Source organism: Lycorma delicatula, chromosome 2 (assembly GCF_047948215.1).
Source record: "Lycorma delicatula isolate Av1 chromosome 2, ASM4794821v1, whole genome shotgun sequence".
NCBI classification, from domain to species: domain Eukaryota; kingdom Metazoa; phylum Arthropoda; class Insecta; order Hemiptera; family Fulgoridae; genus Lycorma; species Lycorma delicatula.
The window spans coordinates 225,871,619-225,895,929 of NC_134456.1; the positions used below are offsets into that span (position 1 = coordinate 225,871,619).

At 32.2% G+C, this 24,311-nt stretch overlaps 1 protein-coding gene across 2 annotated transcripts in view; it reads right to left on the reverse strand.

Annotated features, from left to right (window-relative positions):
• The window catches only part of Alh (coiled coil domain containing protein Alhambra), a 116,164-nt gene that overhangs the window by 68,196 nt on the left and 23,657 nt on the right, over positions 1-24,311 (reverse strand). For both annotated transcript variants that reach the window (XM_075357290.1, XM_075357289.1), the window contains exons 5-8: positions 20,665-20,830; positions 19,024-19,376; positions 11,053-11,185; positions 2,203-2,413 (exon numbers count right to left, since the gene is read on the reverse strand). In XM_075357290.1, the coding sequence (XP_075213405.1) occupies positions 2,203-2,413; positions 11,053-11,185; positions 19,024-19,376; positions 20,665-20,830 (863 nt within the window). The remainder of the gene's footprint in view (positions 1-2,202; positions 2,414-11,052; positions 11,186-19,023; positions 19,377-20,664; positions 20,831-24,311) is intronic.

Below are 24,311 nucleotides of genomic sequence, written 5' to 3' on the forward strand. Positions count from 1 at the left end.
ATTTACCAGTATTATCATTTTGAAAATACTTCCCAAAACAGGTGATAAGCAGGTAATAAATGTTCTTTGAAAGTAGATTTTATCTTAAGAGAAATTAACTGCCATTGGAGGTCAAAAATTGTTGCAATAAGAGAAAAATTCCTTACCTTTGTCTTCATTCATTTTTTTCATAGCTTTAGTTTTTTTATAAAAGTTTAACATTTTTTTCAATTGATTTTTAAAAGGTTGCATATTGCTTCCCTGCAGGAAGATTCAGAGCATTTAGCTTTTCAAAAATGCCATATAAATATGCTGGTTTTAACAAAAAAAAAAAAGTCATTCACAACATGTTCCTCTTCATTAAGAAAAATATAAATTTCTTGACAGAGTTCAAACATACACTACCTTGAAAAAGCCATTGCTTAGTACAATTGCTGTAGTATAACAAGGATATTGTTCAGATCACACATCCTCACATAGCTATTTAAAAACGTCTGCCTTAAAAGCAGAGTTTTATTAATACATATCTTACTACCTGGTTCAATGTAAAATTCAGATATTTTGACGCAAGTACTTTCCTGTGAATAACACAGTGGGTTAGTGACTAATTCTACACTAGTCTGAATAAAAGCCAGCAATCCTTGTTTTATGTCTGGCACAACAGCTAGACATAGAACAAACAATATCAGTACTTCAGTTTTTTATATCAACTCATTTAGTACACTCCAAATTATTTTCGGATATACAAGTATTAAAGTTTATTCTGAACAATTCTTTAGCCTGCCTCTTCTACAGTGTTATAGAGCAAATCAAGTAAGCATTATTATTATTATTATTGTTATCTGCAACCTGATTCAGCTCAAAGCCAAATTCCTCCTTTTTTAATTGATCAACGAGGTCCTCTGCTATGGATTGCATTCTAAGGCTGAAAGTGTTGTAGGACAAAGGCAGTTTTGAAAGCAACTTCCAAAAAACACTCTGATCATATTGTTCATCATTGTAGAATTAGTTCTGCAATTTTACATTTACTCGTTACATTTTTTGATTCTTTGTGCTGCATTGTAACGCATTGCTTGGTATTGATGTCTGCTTATAAATACTACTTTTTTATTTATTTAACTCTTTTAGCTTCCTGCTAAAGTACATAAAATTTACTAGCTGTGTTAGATGAGTGGTTTCTAACTGGTGTTTCAACTTACATGGTAGCATGCACTCTGGTGCCAAAATACACATAACAACATTACGACTTCTCTTTGCCACTGATTTCTGTAGATGTAAAACAAAGTCAAAATTACTCATATTTTTTTATTTTTACGGTTCTTTACACTCTTGTGATAATAATGTGCCTTCTTCATTTTTCACTTTCATAATGTTTAGTAAAAACTGATCCTTTTTAAAAATTTATAAGAGAAAAAATACTTCAAAAACCTCATTTGACTTAATCACAGCAATATTTACTTGATACAAACTCCAAAAACTAATTCAACACTAAAACCATGTGAAACCGACACTTATTTTTATTCAAACACAAAGTACCAGAAAATTTGAGAAACTACTGAGACGATCAAGAGACCTAGTGTCATATCTAGCAACCACTTATAGAGGCTTCTGCAAACAGTAACTAGTGGTCTGAACCAGTTCCACTAAATGTTACAGCCTATGTTATTGAATTGAAAATGTAAATAAAATTACAAAAATTGTGTACACTGTGCCCTTCTGAGGAAGTCATGGCTTTTTAGTTCAATATGTCTTTGAAACAACACATGAAATCTGTAAATTTGCTGGATGTATTATGGAAAAGTTAGCATGCAAAACTTATCAGTGTAAATACATTCACTGTACATTCATACAGTATAGAAATCACAATGTTTTCTAGGGAACAGTAAACATCCAGTTTATTTTTTTTTTAATTTTGACTGAGTAAATTATGAATAAAAAATAATCTGTAAACACAGATAAGAGGAAAAAACTGCTGTAGATATTTTTTACAATGTAAACATAAATAATAAAAATAAAATTAAGCTACGGTACATTGTTTTTTCCTATTTGAATAACTTAGAAGAAAACATTATATTGAATAAATTTCATTATTTTGTTCATAATTTCATTACTTACCACTTTACTAAATCATAAGGAAAAGTGAATGTTTTTATACAAAAGACAGTGTACTACTAAATTAAATTTATACATATTTTTATACCTAAAATACATAAATTCACTTACCGGCCACGTTTTGATGGAGACTCTTCAATGTTATTTGCAGCCGTCAGAACAGCATTAGCAGTTGTAGCAGCTGTAGTTACAGTCATCGTAGTTAATGACTGAGTCATTGTGGCAGTTACAGTTGATGCTGCAACTGTTGTTGGTAAAGCACTGACAGTTGCTAATGGGACTGATACCACAATTGAACTAGTTGCGCTAGGACTCATAGAACCTATTTAAAAAACATCATCAGTTTTAATCAACACAATATTTATTATATTAGAAAATTAATAATTAATTAATGTAATGTACTATGGTCAACTACTCAGATCAAACTGATACATGCATCAATAATTACTGTTAAAAACCGTAACATTTACTGAACTTTACTTAAGAAATGCATAGACATTGTGGAATATTAATATTATATCAGATCTATCTATATATAAAAATGAACATGTCCTGACTGATAATCAACGCCCACCAAAAACTACTGAAGATAAATTTATGAAAATTTATATGCATGTTCTTCTTACAGCATAAGTGCACACTACGAAAAGATTTTTTGAAATTCAGAGTATAAAGGATTAAAATGGAGTACTAATTTTTTTTAATATCTCAGTAAGAAATGATGATATCAATTTGATTTTTGTGTGTATAAACTTCATATAAATGTCTAAAAACCAATTTCTAGATTTTATAAAATTTGATCTTGAAAGGTAAAAAAAATTTACACAATTATATAGAAAATTTTCCCCATTTCAGACTGTATTAAAGAACAAATTCACTAGACCTGGGCTTGCAAATACTCTTTAGATGAATATTAAAAAAAACATTTTTGGGTTGTCTGAATTTTAATATTTTAAGGGGTAAAAATGTTTTTTCATTTTTGCCATTTTATACTACCAGTATGAATAATCTTTGAGATTTGGTAGCATACTGATGATAATTTTTGTTTGTGATTTTGATTACTATGTATTTAGCAAGCAAAGTTGTGATCGAAAATCTAAAAACCAATTAGTGGGACCCGTACTGACCAAATTGTTCCTCTGAAGAAATTATAATACACTGATAGTTTTTATAGACTGAATAGTCTAACTTTTGTTGTATCACTATTATTCTCACAAGCATGAGTTTAATAAACACAGGAGGGTCCAGAGGGGGGGGGGGGAGTTGAGTTGTGGATTTTGCTCTGTATGGACATGGTTTTTGCTTTCCTATGTTTTCTTGAGTTTGAACTGGTTTTTTTTGGTAAATTTTTGAACTGGACTGATAACAATTATTGGATTAATTATTGTGGATAGATTTTAGTGAATTGTGGATTACGGGTTTATTTTTTATTTTATGTTTTGCAGTTTCAGCCTTATTTACTCTTGTAATAAGAACTACATTTGATAGTTTTAGTGGTTTACAAGAACTAACAAACTGCCAAGTTGTTTTTCTCAACAGAAGGCAGACATCAGAAGTACTACGCCAATAGCTCGGCGAGTCTTAGTAAAATTAAGTCTAAGTCTTAATACAAGACAAACTAGGGGATTTAATTCTATCCCTTTTTCTCTCGACTCTTTCCTTTCCCGACTTAACCCTTCACCGAACCCATATTCCCGTTTTTTTACCCCCAAAAAAAATTCTACCCCAGATTTGGGGGGATACATTTTCCAGACCCCCACTCCAAAAGTATCTTGCAGGGTATTGTTTAATTCGGAAGGTAGACATTATGAATTTGGAGGAATTTACTTCATATCCTCTATAATAAAGAAGAAAATCCAAGAAAAGCAGTGATAGCTATGAGGGAGCACATCACAGAACGGGGGACGTTATGGAGAGATTGTGCCCTCTCAGTCTGGAGCAAGCACCTCAGTGCAGACTCCGGTTGGTGTGCTTACTGGGGAATCACTGGTGGAGGAACATCCCCTGGTGGCCCAGAAACCCAGGATGGAACAGAGAAAATCTGTCAAGAGATTGAGGCAGTATCACACATCTTCTACCAAGGAAGAGAACATGCCCCATGGCCTAGAGGAATATGGCAGGAAGCTAGTCAACGCTTAGCAACTGACTTGGGAAGACACATGGATAAAAATGTAAAAACAGCAATCAAAGAGGTAGAAGGAGAACTGTCTACTGCAGTTAAGGAATTAAGGAAAGTGTAAGACATATCTGCCCATGTGACTGATGAGACAGACTACCGAGTCTACCACACCACAGGCGATCGTGATGACTGGATGCCTCTTTGTAGATGGCCTAGGTAATGGGGAATCACCACAGCAACTTGTTGACTTTATAAAGAAGCCATGACCTAAAAAAGCTTTTTGCAGCATGGTGATCAGCATACCTGTCCAAAGAGATGGCACTGTGGAGATAATGGCAATGGTAGATCTACATAAGGCGACTGCAGAGACAGTCTGGCGGCCAGACACTCACAGGTGTCCTGACTCCTGGGGAGTTTTGAGATGGTGGCCAGGAATGTCTTTACGGCTACCTTGGAAGCCAACTAGTTGGTGATGTTGAGGGAGAAGCGGTACCAGTGAAAAAAAAATTTCACATTGTGTTCACGGATTCAGACAATGATAGGGAACTGGCAGAGACACGCGTCGAAGTAGTTGACAAAGTGAAGAAAAATAGTCGTGGACACCTTGGGATGATGTAGGTCGAGGTATATGGAGTAAAAACTGCCACTTGTGTGAGGAAAATCCTTGAGTGCAAGGGTAAAAGGACCAACGAGACACATCATTTACTTTCGCCTGCTGCTAGATTTTCCACTGCATGGGAGCTCGAGGAACTTGCGGATCTGTATCATATAACAGAGACACTCTTCTTTCAGACAGCTGCAACCACTTCACATGCAGAAATGCTGAGGACACTCAAAACTGATATAGCAGTGCCTAGCGCTGCAGAAATTCTCTCAATTCACAAGACTGGGAATGCCATGGAGATACAGGTTAAAGAAGAAAAGGATGCAGTTAGGACCTTTAAACGGGTGGTATCATCTACCCTTAAAGAAGGTAATGTCACATCGAAAACAAAGATGGCAACATTACATATGTATATATGTGATTTTGAGAAAGATATTGACTCCGAGGATGTGCTCCAGGGACTGGGATGTATTATAGAGCATCTCAATCAGGGAGACTACGATTGCCACATGCTGGCTCCCTGCAGATTTAGTGGCTGACATTGTGTGTAAGGGAAGAATAAAGATAGGACTAGTATCTTGCCAGGTGGATACTATTGAGGTCCCCTTAAAATGCTATAGATGCTTAAAACTGGGGCACCTTGCCAGAAATTGTAGTGGTGTTTTCCCTGTTAAAAGGCCACCAGGCGGCTGAGTGCGAGGAGAGATCTAGGTGCCTGACATGTAAGACTGAGGAGCCCGGTACTGGTGCTGTTAAGGGCCCTAAGGGTCTTACAACTACAAGGAGTATGCAAACTGGGGGAGGACCAGTGTTCGAATTCCCAGAAATGAGGCTGGTCCAATTAAATTTAATCACTTGGCACTTCCCAAGACATTTTGTCATAAAGTGTTTCAAAGATGAAAGCTGATATAGCACTCATCTTCAAACCATATCTGACCCAGTGTGATGCAGACTGGGTGGAGTTGGTGGACAGCAGATCGGCCATATGATACTTGAGCCTTTAAGCAAGTATGGTTTTTGTCCAGGCCAGGATTGCTGGAATTACATAATTAGCTGCTATATGTGTCACCTAATGTGGTAAGGAGGTATTGGCTGCACTTGCTGGAGACAACTACAGGACGATCCGCATTGATTGTGGGTGATTTTAATGTGTGGTTAATGACATGGGGCTCCACCAAAATGAATGCAAGAAGATTATTGACTGAAATGGCTGCTTCCCTGGACTTAGTGTGTATTGTTGAGGGGAACACCTTTACCTTCTGGAGAGGCACCTTTGGATCGACCTTCGATATTACCTTTGCCACTCCTACCCTTGCAGCAAAAATAAGTGACTGACAGGTATTGGAGAATTTTACCGGAAGTGATCAGGTGATATGTATTACTATGGAGGACAACAGGCAGAATGTACCTGGTCAACCCCCTGACACATGGCTGGAGCATGAGAATTGATCTGCACGCATTCAACGAGGGACTTAACTTCCATAAAGTCACTGAGGTTACCTCTGTGGAAGAGAAAGTCTGCCGTTTGGTGGAGGCCTGCGACTATCTCCTCCCCCGAAGGCAGTCCAGGAGGGGTCGCCCTTCAATTTATTGGTGAACTGAGGAGATCATGCAAATGTGGAAACAATGTCTGTGTGAGATGGGAGGTTCAGAATGTACTATAACTCTGCAAGAGAGTAGTGCACTAATAGGTACAAGGAGTGTCAGAGCGAGCTCTGAAAACTTATAAAGGACTCAAAAAGGGCCTGTTGGCGAAGACTAATCCAGGAGACAGAAAATGACTCATGGCATGGGGAAGGGCTTATAAAATTCTTGTTAAAAAGCACCCTTAAACCAAGAGCTCGTGCAGCTGGGGTGCTCCTGGGGGAGCCCTCTACCACCCTGGGCTGTACTTCTTCCACTCCTGGGGGCGTGGAAGAGGTACAGATTATAATTAATGGTTTATTTTCCCATGGAAACAAGGTATATTTGGATGTAGATGAGGTAGAAAGTCCTCTGCAATTTACTGAAGAGGAACTTGTCCTGGCAGTGGAATGCCTACCATGTGATAAGGTCCCAGGCCCTGATACCTTGCCAAATTTAATGGTCAAGCTAGCAATTATAGCACTTGTAGATGTTTTCCTAGAGAGATAATGTCTGTTTGGAAGAGGGACTCTTCCCTGAACTTTGAAAGACACGTCATGTTCTAGTACTGAAGCCTGGGCATGACCCTCCTGCCCTCCCATCTTCCTTTCATTCCCTCACGGCGGGAAAGGTCATGAAGCGAATGATACAGCAGTGATTGGTGCAAATAATTCAGGATTCAGGCGGCTTCTCGATGAGGCAATTTAGCTTCCAAGCTGGAAAGTCAGCATTGGATGTGGTGGTGGAGGTGACTGAAATGGCTTGTACTATTGTTGCTGAAAGGAGGAAGATGTGCACGATGGTGGCGTTAGATATGAGGAATGTGTTTAATTGCATTTCTCATGCCACCATCGCCGCAGCATTGGTGAACCTCCAGGTCCCTAGCTAATTAGTGAGGATTATATTGTCATATTTGAGGGATATGAGGCTTATATGCTCATCTGAGAATAGTTCTTTAGAGAGAAGTGTTGATCAAGGTGTTCTGCAGGGATCGGTTCTTGGACCAACCCTATGAAATGCAGTATATAATGGGGTACTACGGATCCCCTTTCTGAAGGATATCTCTATTTTTGAATATGCCAATGATCTCACATTCGTGGTTGGTGCAGGCACTAAGGATATGGATATTGCTGACAAAATCCGGACTTCATATTGGGCTGTTAGTGCCTGGATGGCTGATGTAGGTTTGGAACTGGCACCAGAAAAGACAGTCTTAATTACTACTAGCAAAAGACGTCCAACGCTGATTGTTATACAGGAGGGAAGGAGGATTGAGCCCAGACCTGCCATCAGATACCAAGGGATATGGGTTGACATATCCTGGAGACAGTATGGCTTCAGGAAAGGACAGTCCACCATTGATGCAATTAAAAGTGTTATGGAAATGGTCAATAATGCTGCAAAGGGGATGTAACACACTCAGAAGATACCTTTAGTGATCTTTGACAACACTAGAAATACAATAAATAGCATTAAGTGGAATGCTATTTCAGGTAGTCTGACCGACAAGAAGATTCCTCCCTAGCTGTTCAGGATGATCCAGGAATACCTGACAGGTAGGGAAATGAGAATCCCTTCAGAAGAAAGAGAAGAGGTCAATCTTGCGCCCCCTGTTATGGAATGTGGCTTATATTCCATAACATGTGCCTTTTTGGAGTTAAATTGCCTCCAGGGGTTGAGTTAACAGCTAATGCTAATGACCTTGCGATGGTGGTGACAGGGAAAAATGTCCATGAGGTTTGGACTTGTATGAATGAAACACTGCAACATGTCATCCAGTGAAAGGACAGGGGAGTGGAAGTGCTCCAGCTCACAAGACAATTATGATCCCAATGGCAGGAGGGAGACAGATCTCTCAATTTTTGATTGAGCTTGAAGGCACGGAGGTGGCCTTATTGAGGAGCTGAGCTCTGGGAAAAATTTCTCAACCCATGTGGAGGAATTAGAAAGACTGAACAGGTGACCTCAGCAGTTTGCAGGCTAATGGCAAATGACAGGGAGCCCAAAGTGTCCAAACGGGAGGTTATTGCTGCCATAGTCATTTCAGCAGCCATGTTATATGCAGCCCCGGTATTCAGAGATGCTTGGGGTTGCAAGAAACTGAATGAGGATGAAAAGGACATAGCTAGCAATTCGAGTGGCACAAGCGTACTGCACTATCTCGCTTGAGGCAGTGCTGGTGATAGCTGGGATGCCTCCAGTGAATTTGCTTGTGGAGGAAAGGTGAGATCTGTATCAGGGAGTGAAGAATGCTGTGGATAGAACTGCTCTGTTAGATTGTTGGCAGACTAGGTGGTATGATGTGTCAACTTTTGGACGGTCCGATTGTTATTCGGCCAATTATTGGTTCAATAAGTTCCTGCACACCAGGAAGAGAGGCACGACCCTGGGATGTCGATATTGTGATTTCCCGGATGACGCTGAACACACTTTCTTGGAGTGCCTGAGGTGGGTGGTGATGCGGCCAGTTAGTGGACAAATCTACCCAGAGGAAGTGGTGGAAAGGATGCTTAATTTTGATGACAAATGGAACAAGTGTTGTTGATGGCTCCAGGAAGTTCTTTATACCAAAATGAATGAGGAAGAGGATAGTGTATTGTTGCTGAGTGATGGTGGTGGGTCAGCTCCTGGGGTTGGGCAGCAGGGGTTCAACTGAATCGTCACTGCTGGGTGCCCTCAAGGGACACCTGAAGCTGTGGCTTGAAGGCTACACAGATGTGCCCATTGACACGCGTGATAGCGATGTAACCCTTATTGAGTGGTTCCATCATCATGTTGTTGGGAGGGAATGGGTTTTTAGTCACCATATGCATGCAGTGAACCCCACCGCATGCATGTGATTTTGTTACTCCTTGGTTGTTGACGTTTGGTGATTACATAAGTCGGAATCTGCATGTGTTTCCAGTATTTAAAAAAAAAGAAAAAAAAGTCCCACCAACTTTACTCCTTAATTTGGGTTCGAGAAATTAAAGTAGGACTTCTTTTCATTAAAAGAGCCAAAATCCAGATGAAATCTTTCGCTAGCTGTAATTTGAAAAAAGTGTTTCCAGACCTATATTTATATGAACGTTTTTCATTATTTTCACCAGTAAAATATTTCCTGAATATCTCTTCAGGTGACATACTCTTCAATTTTATGGAAAAAACATATTATTCGATCAAAAAAATAATTTTGGAAATGTCAGAAATTGTAGAAAATGCATATACTAATTACCTTAAATGTAAAAAAAAAAAAAAACTAAATTACAGGAAATCAAACAGATTTTAACTTTTTAAAACCTTTTTAATAGTTTTTACAAAACTTTTGTTTTCAAAGAAAACTGAAAAAAAACCACACACAGAATTGTATTCAGACAGAAAAATTAGTCTTTGTAAAAAAAGTCAAATTTTATTATAGAAGACTAAAAGTCAAACAATACAACATTAATCATTTTCAAAGAAACAATAAGTTTAAGTACCATAGAATTTACCTACCACACATTAAGAAATTTGGTCAGTTTACAGTGTATAGACAAAATAAAAATCAAATTAAAGATAATTTTACAAAAGCTTATATAAGAAAGGTCTAGAACATTTTTAATAAAACCATTATATTAATTTTTGCAAAATCATATTTTTAGCCCAACTATACTCCATTTCAGGAAGTTATGATTGCAAACTCGTTGGATTCTAAAAACTAAGTAATTGTGAATATGATTCTTAAAAACAAAAATATTTTTTAAACACAAAACAAGTCAAAGAAAGTTGAAAAAGGGAGAGAAGTGAAAGTTTTTCTCATTACCTAATATGAAAGTGTATATCCCATGTAATAGATGGGTAACTAAAAAGGTCCTTTAATATTATTAATATCATTATCATTAATAATTATGCATAATTATTATCATTACTTATTAGAATATTTTGTTAAAACTACCAAGTAACTGACACTAACAAAAATTAGATTGGGAATTATTATTTAATTCTACAAAAGAAATTTTAAAATGTTCAAAATTTTTACTAGTTTTTATCTAAACCAACAACAGATATATCAATTTTGTAAATCTACATATTTCTACATGAATATTAATGATCATCATCAGCGATAAGATAAATGAAACAGTGGAAATTGAACTGATACATGTATACATTCACTGTTTAGTATGGGTGTATGAGTATTAGAAAAAAATGAACTCAGGTCTTGTGTGAACTGGTCACTATTAGGCCTAAAAATTCACAAAATTCATCAGTCACTCTCTATGGCTAGCCAAAACTTCCAATTCTGGAATTCACATTCACATACGACCACAAAAGTTCCCTTTCAAGACTTCATCAAAAATCAACATAAAAATCTTTCTAATATTAAAATTGTCTTAAAAACTTACTTATAAAAAATTAACACATACATACACATGTTCAGAACACTTAGCTAACAATTAAATTCATCTATACAGTATGAAAAATACATCTACTAGAATAATTATTAAAAATTAGAAATTTTGTTATACAAAATGATCTAATATTAGAATATATTAATATATATTATATTATATTATTATTTTATATTAAAATATATTTTATTAATAATAGCACAAATAAAAAAAATATATATATAAGAAATAATACTTAAAAATATTACTAGAAGAAACAATGCGACTTGGAACAGATGCTGCAGGAACTGGTGAATTACTCATAGAATTGCCAGCTGATGATCCAATATTAGTCCCAACTGGTGGTAATTTAACTACAACTGATGCAGGCTGAATACCATCCTAAAAATATATATAATAACTGTAACAATTTATTTTATATTTGTCATTACATATAAACAAACTCATGCAAAAAAGTAGCTCTAGACATATGCTAATAAAAATGCCAATATTAATCAGTGCTATTAATGATTACAATTTGTTAAACAATAAATTTTTTAAAAAATTTGTAATTTAAATTCACAATATGACACAGAAGAAGGGGAAATAGATAAAATAAATAAGGGAATAATATGCTATTAAAACTTTTAGCATTATTCCCTTCTCTTCCAAATGTTTATAACAGCATAATATAAATGTAACATTAACTCGCTATTAAATTGTGTAAATAGTACATTAATATTTACTACATAATATAATTCTACACATTACAGAATTCCAAACTTTCTCAACCTCTTAAAAATAACTATATTGATTACTTAATAAAAAAAAGGCACTGATCTGCTTCTGTTCTACCCTGGTGTTTAAATAAAGTTTAAAATCTAACTGTTCCTCCAGAAATAATACTGAAAATGATTATTACCTTTATGACAAATTATTTTCTTTTATAATCTTTTAATGAAATTATTTTTTTTCTAATGGTGACATGGCAAATAGTATTGTGCGTTCTAAAGTAGCTATTATTAATTTACATGCATAAAGATTACTGAACATACAAATGAATAAAAATATAGAGTCTAAATAAGGATAAAACTTAGTTACAAAATTCAAACAACACAAGCGTGTCAACACTAGTGCTAAATATCAGTTTTTACGCTCTAAGTAATGAAACAAAAGTAGTCAGTATTTTACTGTAGACATTTAAGAATTCTTAATTAAACTATATAGGCGATTATACTTACAGACATATGTAAAGAATACAAAATTTTATATTGATTCATGATATGGGTGCCTATTTGAAATTTTTTTTTCAAGTATTAGAAAATAAATTTTCAGTCTGAAAATTTATTTGAATAAAAATTTCAAATAGGCACCCATATCATGAATCAATATAAAATTTTGTAAAGAAAAATTATAAAAAGCTTGCTGCATGAAACCTGCCCACATCCTAAACTCAACTAAAAAATTTGACATGAAAAAATCTATCTAAGGAAACAATCAACCGATAATGTTTGCTTCACTTATAAAGATTAATTTGAACCAATTCAATCTCCATCATACAGCTTATAAAAATGTACAAAAAAATTATTAAACAATTTAAAACTTTCTTATTATTGTAATTAGTATGCAAATGTCACAAAAATAATTTTTTAAATATATCTTTTTGGCTATTCATACTTTTATATAACTTATGGAAAAAACCTAAGATACTAGTACCATGATAATCTTCATATAACTGGTTTAATTAATGAAAAAGATTGATCTTCAGTATTTAATGAATGTAAATATACTCTAGCAACACTGAAAATTCATTTTTCATTAACCTAGTTAAGTTGAACAGTACTAGAGAAACCTATAGGAAGCACTGTAATGATGGACTGTATTGTTTCTGTCAAATATTTATCAATTGTTCTCTTTCAGAAAGGACATCTGATAAATAAATACGCTTGGTCAAAGTATATTCATTATATGAGAATTGTATTGTTGCATTAGTGTTTCAAGATATTTATTTCATCAAAATAATAATTATGTTATTCTGCTTTATCTGAAAGATAACTTTTAAATACTGCATTGTTTCAATCAATTACTATTAAATCAGTTAATCATTACAATTCTACAAAGTATGAGGAATGATAAAATCAATGTTATATTCTGTTTAAAATTGGCAATGTATATTAACTTCAATCTCAGTATATTAACTGAGAAGTCTAATATACATAACACTATTATGAACAATGGTGCTTAGGGTAGATAGACAATTCTAAAGTGGAAAAAAATATATAGTTAAATATAAATAAATAAATATAAGAATATAAGTAATATAAATCGACAGCTCTTTAAACTGAGCTCTCTTTTAAATCATCTAAAAAAGATTTTCTTAGGCCATAAAAGGGGCTTGAATCGATGAAAGCATGATCACTGACAATGGCAAAAATATATAACAAAGGAAAATTAATCCAATTTAAATATAAAAATTTGTCATGTACTATTTTACCTGGTTACTGGTCAAATTTTACACATACATGGGGAAAAAAGGAAAACAAATGAACTCAATCAACCGTTTAAATAGGTATGGGTGTAGTTGTGAAGCTATTGAATGAATGTAAAACTTTATACACAAACAACTTTTTTGGGATAATTTTATATGGTCAAATTGCTATAGTTTTTCTATTAAAGGTTGCTATGCAAACAAACTATATGGGATGATTATATAGAAGAGTATGGAAAATCTGTCATGAAAAAACGAAAAAAATAAAACAAGTACAAAAGTTGAGGATGTTGTAATTCAGTGAAAAGACAATAATGTATAGGCACAGCTTCTAATAACAACCTGTTGTAAGGGAAAAAAGTTAAACAAACAAGAAACAAAAACCAACTAATGAAAATTTGTTGTGCAGTATTTTCAGCAACTCAAAATGTTTTATGTACTTAAGGGTCAATCCATTTTTAAGAGTCCCAAAAAACATAAGCTAGTTGCTTGACCAATTAAAAAAAAATTGAAACTTACCCACTTATCTCTTACAAGTTTCAGAGCCTTAAAACTAATTTTTTTTTATTTTTTATTCAAGCAGTTTACCTATGGCAGCTATTTTTGTTACAGTGTGCGCACATCTATTTTTGTGATTGTAAGGGTTTATGGAAAACATCATAATTAAAAAACTATTGGTCCAGTGGTTTATTTTCCTATTTCTCTACTTTCTATGAGAAAATTACCAAAAAAGTTGAACATGAAAAACAATGAAATTTCACTTTTGATAATTTTTTTCAAGAGGCAGGGATGTTATACACAGTTTGAATTTTTTTTCTATGTACGTATATGTTAGTAAGTAGTTTTACCATAAATCATATTAATGGTGATATACTTACCCCTAAATTTTGTTGAATTTTTTAAAACTAATGTTTTAAAAAAATCAGATTTTGGCTTTAAATAACTTTGATGGGGCTGGTGATAAAAATCTCAAATTTGCAAAACTTGCAGTGTTTTTATAAATGTTTATGACAAATAAAAATGTTTCTTGTGTATTGTACTATTAAAAAAGTTACAACCACTCAAAAATCATGTAAAACCTGTTAAAAGCATACCATTTTGACTCACTAAATAAGTGCTCTAAAGGGGGTTTCTTGTCTCCTTTGCACTTTAATTTTTGTATATATTTTTTATATTTAGCCCCTATGTTGTTGAAGTTGGCGTTTTCAATATTTCTAAAATAGTTTTTTTTTTTTTAATTATTAATGATAGGTTGTAATTTAATGATAGCTTAACCAATATCAGTAACACAATACAATTTTGATTCAAAAATGCTTGCAACTTACACAAACTGAGACTTCAATGAGTAGCCTACATCTTTTTTCAAAAATTAATTTTTTAATTTAATATTGGTTTATTTTTGTAAACACTATCAAAGAAAAAATAAATTGTAGCAAAATTTTCAATTATTTTTCAACGAAATAGCCTGTTTTTGTAGCAATGAAAGTTCATTATTTAGTGTGGTTAACTAACAGCTGTGATATCTCTTCTGATATTTCTCTTGAAATTGTGTTTCTTTAAATTTTAATGCTGATGGCCTTTGATTCATGCTTAATTTTTTCAATTTTGATGGAGGTGATACACCCAAACTGCTACAAGCAGCATACAATTGTTCAATATTGTGATATGGCATAATGTACTGCTCTTGGTCTTCAAATTCATATAGCTCTTTGTTCTGCTGAGAAAAAATACTTTTGAAACAATTAACACCAAGAAACTTTCCAGGAACTAAATTTAAATTTGGAAAAATGTGTTCTTTAAGAGCTTGCCTAATGTTATTTGTCTCTTAACTGTTTTTATGAGTTCTCAAAGGGTCACAACAGAACTGACTGAATTTTGTCAAAAACCTTTTTTCATGATATTTACAAACTGTAGTGACATCTGAATTAACATAAAAAAATAAGTTGTTGGTTTTCATCACTAAATTCACAAATTTTAATGAATTCTTTCAGCACTGTACCATACAGTTTTATGACACTTCATTCACATAAATTCTTATGGAACATTGTTCTTCCATTGTTTTATGTGAAATTACTTGAAAATAATGTAAAAATTTAACCGATTTTAAAATCTGCATATATAATATTATTATTAAGTACAACTTATTTACTTAATAAACACTTTCAAACACAGAATAAGATTTGAAATACTCTGTAAAGACATGAACAAGTCGCTCTAATGTCAGACTAACCAGTCTGTAACTGCAAAGCTAAATGATGCAACAAGTATAAATGAGAATCTGCAACATGAATTTTCCTGATAAGTGGAAATGACTTCAAGCGCTTGTTATAACATGAACACTGCAACTGAATAGTTCAAACAAGCCTATTTCAACTATAATAATAAGTATAAAAATATTAAAGTGCCAAGAAGACAAGAAACCCCCTTGGAGCACTTATTTAGCGAATCAAAATGGTATCACTTTTAACAGGTTTTCATAGTTTTTTAGAAGTTGTAACTTTTTTATTGATACAATACACAACTTTTTTATTTGCCATAAACATCTACAAAAACACTGTAGGATGTGCAAATTTGAGATTTTTATCATCAACTCCATCAGCTGTTTGAAGCCAAAATAAATTAAAAAAAAAACTATTTTCAAAAATTCATAAAAGTTTAGGGGTAAGTATATCACCATTATGATATTATTTATTGTAAAACTACTAACATATAAAACTACCTACATATAAAAAAACAATTCAAACAGTGTATGTCATCCCTGCCTCTAAAAAAAAATTGCCAAAAGTGAAATTCCACCATAATTTTCATGTTCAACTTTACTGGTAATCTTCTCATAGAAAGAAGAGAGATAGGTAAATAAATCACTGGACCAATCTTTTACCTTGAGAAAATACGAATAGATTGCTTTTTGTTTCATCCTTCCAGGAACAACAGTTTTTTAGTTATGATTTTTTCCATAAACCCTTACAATCATAAAAATAAGTGTGCGCACCATTAAAAAAAATGGCCACAGGTAAACTGCTTAAATAAAAAATTAAAAACAAATAGTTTTAAGACCCTGAGACACGTAGGAAACAGGTGGATAAGTTTCAATTTTTTTTGAATTCGTCAAGCAACCACCCTTGGGTCACTTCATTTGGATTGACCCTTAAACAATTTAATATTTTAGGAAAAAGGACATCAATACAATATAGCAACATCTCATAAGTGTTATGGAAGATTGCCCTCGCACTGAAAGTACATATTGCTGCAAAAGATGTACATGAAAATCAAAATTTTGTTATTGTGTTAAAGTTTATCTCCATTATCTCCAAGAGTGCTACACAAAAAATAGAATCTTTTCAATTAATTTAAATTAAGTACGATGATTTTTCTGACATTAAAAAAAAATCAACTTTTAAAATTTTATTTAATAAATTATAAAAGGCAGAATGTTTTTGTATTTTTATGCATTTTATTTATAAACAAAGAATTATATACTAATATTACAGCATAATCTACATACACATTTTACATGTTTTTTCCTTAAGACTAAAATATACCATTGTAATTTTAGCCATTCAATAAATTTTTTTTAATTTTATAAATTCCTAGGTCAAGAATCATTTTTATTCTAAGGGTCACAATGCATATTACACAATATATGGATAAGACCTACTAGAATCTCAATATTATTATCATTTTAAAAAAATGATGTAACTTCTTACATAATTATAAATTTGTATCCGGTTAAGTTGTAGTCGAGTTCTTCGAACTCAACTTTTACAATCTCACCACCAACACTGAAAGTTTAGTATAAGCCAACAAGCCTGGAGGCAGTTCACTGACCCCTGCAGGAATGGTATTTTAGTAGGAAACGTGTTATACATCAAACAGGATAACTCTTAATAAACTTTTTTTTTTAATTTTTACAAGATTCTAGTTAAACCCCTATTTTAATAAGCACATGGTGTTTTGCTTCTACTTTCTCTTAAATTTTAATAATCATTACTTAATAAATTATGTTTAATTTATCAAATGAATAGTTTTTTACAGGATATTCTTAACAGTTACATTGAAATCTTTTAGCTCATCTCGACTATTTTCTCTCGTTTATTATTTACCAAAACATCTTCAAAATTCATATTTTGTTTGGTAAATATCGATGTTATATTGTACAAAATTTCAGAGAATCAATCCATATCATATAGACTGACTTAATTCCTTGTAATATTAATCCGTTAAAAGTAGATCATCACTTTTCCTTAAGAATCATCAATTAATAATGTTTATCAATCATTTAAAAAATGAAGTCATAAACTTTGGGAATTTTAACAATTTAAATAAAGCATTTGATTTTATCACCACCCATTATTAAAAAAAAATTCAAATTATAAAAATTACAAGAATACTCATTATCTTATAAAACAGAGACATTTTTAATGTACAAAATACACATTTGAAAATGCTGTTAAATTTAGTATCCTTCAAATGGCATGGTACCCCTTCTTTTTCTAATTAGTCATTGGTGATACGCTCAATACATTTGTAATGCAAGACAATAAATAATAAGTACCAATGTTCTTATTACTATCACTAATCTCAAATAAAACAGATAATTCCTAAAATGTATTACTTACAATGAATTTCCTAATAATTATGCAAAACTTGTACTTCTGGGCATTAAATTAAGTCACTGCAGTAAACTTCAGGCAAATTTAAAACTTCTTAAATCATTTCATTTGTTTTGAAAATTTTCTCATTTTATAAAACTCTTCACTAAGTTCCTAAGTTGCTGATTTCCTGCTGTCATTGAACGATCATGCTGTTTAATTCTTATAAAAATAAAAAGTGTGCTATTGTCAAAAAACATTACAACAAAAATTTCTAGGCGAACCCTTACATCACAAATTGAATAATTTCCCTATACCCGCACTCTACATTAAGTTAACTGTATTTATTCAATCTCAACGATTTAATCCAAATATAACGTATTCCTCTCTCACAAGGTCAGAAACTCTCACAAGTTCCACAATTTCCAGATAATTAATATAAATGTTCATCATCTAACTTTTATCAAGGAAAAAATTACATAACACAGCCTCCTCACTAAAGATATTTTCCTTATTTCTTTTAAAAGTATGTTTTATAATATAAAAAAAGCACTGAATAACCATACATATAACTCAAAATATTGGTAGAGAAGTGAAATCTCTACTTTAATTAGATAAGTAATCATAGTTAATATATTGATAAAATATAGTAAGTGCTTTTAAATATCAATTATTTAGAACTACTAAAAACAGTAATGTAATATGTATTATTACATAGTTATTCTTTTGTTTTACATTTTATTGTTAAAATATTCTTCATAATTTTTTTTGTTACAGAACTTTACCTACTTGTTACTGTTATTATTATTATTATTATTATTATTATATAAATTTTAATACAATTCTTAAATTCTGGTTTTTTTTTAGAATAGAATTTAACATTTAAATCAAAGTAGTAAATATCTATCACATTTAATTTCATATAAAACTGTTGGATTAGTTAACTAATATAAGTGTATTATATTTAATAAAATTAATTAAATGAAGTATTTAATAGTAATAAATAATCAATGTGTAGTATATAAGATAATTATACTATTTTTTTAAAATCTGATGACATTATAATGATTTTTTGATTAATAGACTATTTTTATAAAAAATTTGTCAACTGATCAAATGTATCACTTGATCATGTATTTGATTAATCGGTTATTTCTTACCTGTTGAGTTAAATTCTCAGATTTGAATTTCTTAGCTGAATCTTCAGGATTAATAACACCACTCACAGGAACACTTATATCATCTTTTTTACGTTTTTTACTAGAAGACTTACTAACTTCACCAAATACACTTTCACTAGGAGTAACAACTCCCTCAACAAAGTTTGAGGTAGTAAATTTACCCCCAACACTTGAGTCAATTTTTCCCACATTGATCTGAGACAAAACAGGAATAGAGTCTTTCATTTGCACAACACACCCGCTTCCAGATCCAGTCAATCCAGCAGCATCATCAATTTGATTAGCACTGACATCTGCTGCACTTGGACTAACACTAACTGGAGTCTTTAAACCTACAAAATGGAATAAGAAAACATACTGTTGAAACTAGACCAACAAACTTAATTTGTAAATAAAAAAAGAGAAAAAACAAGTTACATTAATACGTTCACATTTATCATAATAACATTGTCACTCTAAAAAAAAATGTAGTTTTAGGCCAAACTGATTCAAGACTCATTAATGCAAATACCAGCATACTGTTAAAACTAGAAAACTACCTGTTCTTAAGAAATAAAGTACACCTTCAGAAAATACATTCGTTGTTTTCCTTGGTAGTTTAATATTCATAATACCAAAACAAGTACTCAACAAAATTATAATTTACACTAATAACTCTTCAAAAAGTTTGATATTACATTTCTTAACTTGAAAATCAAATCAACAAGTTATAGCTACAATTCAGTAGTTGATCTTATCCAAGTTTATGTTTCATGTATCTATTTTTAATCAATGCCATTAATTGAATACAGAGGTCAAAGTTCACTTGTGAGTGTGGACAGATTCAATTAAAAATTAGGATACCTCTAAAAATTGTATTTGAATTATAGAATAACATCATGCTTTCAAAGTAAATACCTACTTTTACAAACAAAAAAGTAGTATGACGTTTGTATGAACCAGATTTTTGTAGATAATAAAAAATTATAATTTAAGGAGTGGTCTAAGTGTAAAATAACAGCAGAATTTAGATTTAATATAAAATGTTAATTTACACTGCAAGAGTTAATAGTGAAATTTCCTGGATTGCAACATAAGTTACAACATGAACTTATAATGTAATTTGAATATAACATTATAAATTTATACTATAATTAATCGGTGTATGAAACACTGATTCAAAGTATACTGAATCTAGATTTAATTTAAAGAATGAATCGATAGTGTAATTAATATGAAATTTATAGTGTATGAATGAATTTAAAACAGTTGTTATTTCACATCAGTTGTTATTTCCTTTGAGATACTGCAATCACCGCATAAAAATACCAAAGTAGTACACTAACTATTGGTGTTAAGATCTTCAATAACATAAACAACCAATTTCTGAAAGAACTTCTTTTCAACACCTGATTAATATAAATATAGCATAAACTAAGTTTTGAATAGAATGCGTTATTAATACCACATTACTAATTCTATGAGATTAATTCTCATAAAACAGATTTTTAGTATGAATCAAAACTGACAATACACAACTAAAAAATCATCTAGGGCAAAACATCAATGTAAAAAACAAAGTTAAAATCAACCACACTGAAAAAGCAGTATTTTTTAAAAATATTTTTGATGTTTACTCACCAGTAGAACCTTGAGTAACTGGTTTGCTACCAGCACTAAGCTTTCTTTTGGCTGTAGTTTTACTCCAGTTATCACCAGGTTCCTTCTCAGGACTAGATGAATCAGATGCATTCTCTGGAGGGATTGGTCGATATGGTGGAATTGTTTTGACATTTCCACTTTTTTTCTGTAAAATAAACATTATCCAGTGATCAATATTACAAAAATTTTTAAATATTCCTTTACATTTTGAAGGATGCTTTGATTATAAGTCACACACATATGTGATAGCATGTTATCACATTGTCCTTAAAAGAATTGCATTTTGCTCAAGGGTTAATCAAAGCCATGAGCAGATTTTATAATTATAGAAACAAATTACTATAATTATGGAAAACCTATTAATTGCACAAGTATGTTGTTCAAGAGTGGTAAAACTCTACTTTCATTAAGCCTTATTATTCAAGAAATGTCATTCATGGGCTTAAAAACAATTCAGTTTGGAATAAAAAAAAAACAAGGTGTAATTTCATTCATTTTCAGGTGTAATTATAACACCTGAAAATGAATGTAAATTAGATTAAAACGTTTTAAATAAAAGAGTCTACATTACATTTCTACATTTTACAATCTTATAAAGTCCCACTTCTCTTAGAAACTAAAAAAAAACCTGTATAAATCCTAAGGAAAAATGTTTACACAGTCTACAAGTTAAATGAAAGTTTAAAATCCTAATGTTACTTCATATTAAAACACATCCCATCAATTTAAATAATTCAGATTTTACTTGTATAATGCCTGTACATTTTAAATTCCAATCTCTCTATCTAAAATAATGTGCATTATATTATACAAATTTTTATTATTTAATGCACTTTATTTTTAAAAAATGGTTTTCTATATGTTTTTCTGTAGAAAAAAAGGATTTACAGGTTGAATGAAAATTAAAATGAGGAAATGGAAGGTAGTCAATGAATACAAATAAGTCAAATGTTATTAAGGGCATGAGTCACGACGACTTAAATGGCCATATCAACATCACTCAGTCCTCTGAGTACTGCACAGCTGAAAGCAATGGAAAACTACAGCTACTTTTTTCCAAGAAAATGTAGCTCTCTGCATTTTCATATAGCAATGAAAATATTCCAAAGGTAAACTAGTCCCCCGTTCGGATCTCCAGGTGGGGACTTCTAAGGAAGGGGTCACCAGAAAATTAAAAAATAGCATTCTACTAGTCGGAGCGTGGAATGTTAGAAGTTTAAAAAAGGTCAGTAGGTTAGAAAATTTAAACAGGGAAATGGATAGGATAAATGTACATGTAGTAGGAATTAGTGAGGTTCAGTGGGAAGAGGAAAACGACTTTTGGTCAGGTGATTTAAAAATAATTAACTCAGCTTCAAATAATGGGCAGGCAGGAGTAGGTTTCATAATGAACAAGATGATAGGGAAGAAAGTAGAGTATTTCAGAATGCATAGCGATAGAATCATTGTAATAAGGATAAAATCAAAACCTAAACCGACAACGATTGTTAACATCTATATGCTTACTAGTGCCCATGAAGATGAGGTAGTGTGTATACGAAGAAATTGATGAAGCAATTAAACACAAAAAAGGAGATGAAAATTTAATAATAGTTGGAGATTGGAATGCAAGCACTGGAAAAGGCAAGGAAGGAAATATAGTGGGTGAATACGGGCTGGCCAAAAGGAATGAAAGAGGGGACCGACTTATAGAGTTTTGCATGAAGTATAATTTAGTAATTGCCAACACCCAATTTAAAAATCATAATAGAAGAATATACACTTGGAAAAAGCCAGGCGATACTGCAAGGTATCAGATAGATTATATCATGGTTAAGCAAAGATTTAGAAATTAACTCGTTGACTGCAAAACTTACCCTGGAGCAGACATTGATAGCGACCATAAATTGGTGATAATGAAATGTAGATTGGGGCTTAAAAGCCTGAAGAAAAGGTGTCAGATGAATCTGTGGAATTTAGAGAAGAGGAAGAGGAAGAGAAGAGAAGAGGAAGAGCTTGAGGAAGAGGAGGTAACGAAGATTTTTGAGGAGGACATCGCAAGAGGTATGAGTAAAAAAGATAAGGTAGAAAATGTAGAAGAATGGGAGAATGTTAAAAAGGAAATTCTTAAATCAGCAGAAGCGAACTTAGGCAGAACAAAGAGAACGGGTAGAAAACCTTGGATTTCAGATGATATATTGCAGCTGATGGATGAACGTAGAAAATATAAGAATGCTAGTGATGAAGAAAGTAAAAGGAACTAACGAAAATTAAGAAATACTACAAACAGGAAGTGCAAACTAGCGAAAGAAGAGTGGATTAAAGAAAAGAGTTCAGAAGTGGAAAGAGAAATGAACATTGGTAAAATAGATGTAGCACACAGAAAAGTTAAGGAAAATTTTGGGGTACGTAAATTAAAATCCAATAATGTATTAAACAAAGATGGTACATCGAAGATGAAAGGTAAAGTTGATAGGTGGGTGGAATATATTGAAGAGTTATACAGAGGAAATGAATTAGAAAATGGTGTTATAGAGGAAGAAGAGGAAGTTGAAGAGGATGAAATGGGAGAAACAATACTACTGAGATCTAAATTTAAGAGAGCATTAAAAGATTTAAATGGCAGAAAGGCTCCAGGAATAGATGGAATACCCGTAGAATTACTACGCAGTGCAGAAATTGATAAATACAAACTGGTGTGTAATATTTATGAAAAAGGGGAATTTCCGTCAGAGTTCGAAAAAAGTGTTATACTAATGATACCAAAGAAAGCAGGAGCAGATAAATGCGAAGAATACAGAACAATTAGTTTAACTAGTCATTTCTATCAAAAATCTTAACTAGAATTCTATACAGAAGAACTGAGAGGAGAGTGGAAGAAGTGTTAGGAGAAGACCAATTTGGTTTCAGGAAAAGTATACGGACAAGAGAAGCAATTTTAGGCCTCAGATTAATAGTAGAAGGAAGATTAATGAAAAACAAACCAACATACTTGGCATTTATAGACCTAGAAAAGGCATTCGATAACGTAGACTGAAATAGAATGTTCAGCATTTTAAAAAAATTAGGGTTCAAATACAGAGACAGAAGATTAATTTCTAACATTTACAGAAACCAAACAGCAACACTAATAATTGAAGAACATAAGAAAGAAGCTGTAATAAGAAAGGGAGTCCGACAAAGATGTTCCCTATCCCCGTTACTTTTTAATCTTTACATGAAACTAGCAGTTAATGATGGTTAAATAACAATTTAGATTCAGAGTAACAGTACACGGTGAAAAGATAAAGATGATATGATTTGCTGATGATATAGTAATTCTAGTTGAGAGTAAAAAGGATTTAGAAGAAACAATGAATGGCATGGATGAAGTCCTACACAAGAACTACCGCATGAAAATAAACAGGAACAAAACGAAAGTAATGATATATTTCATTACTTTATGTTTGGAGTGCCGCTTTATATGGAAGTGAAACTTGGACGATCGGAGTATCTGAGAAAAAAAATTAGAAGCTTTTGAAATGTGGTGCTAAAGGAGAATGTTAAAAATCAGACGGGTAGATAAAGTGACAAATGAAGAGGTGTTGCGGCAAATAGATGAAGAAAGAAGCATTTGGAAAAATACAGCTAAAAGAAGAGACAGACTT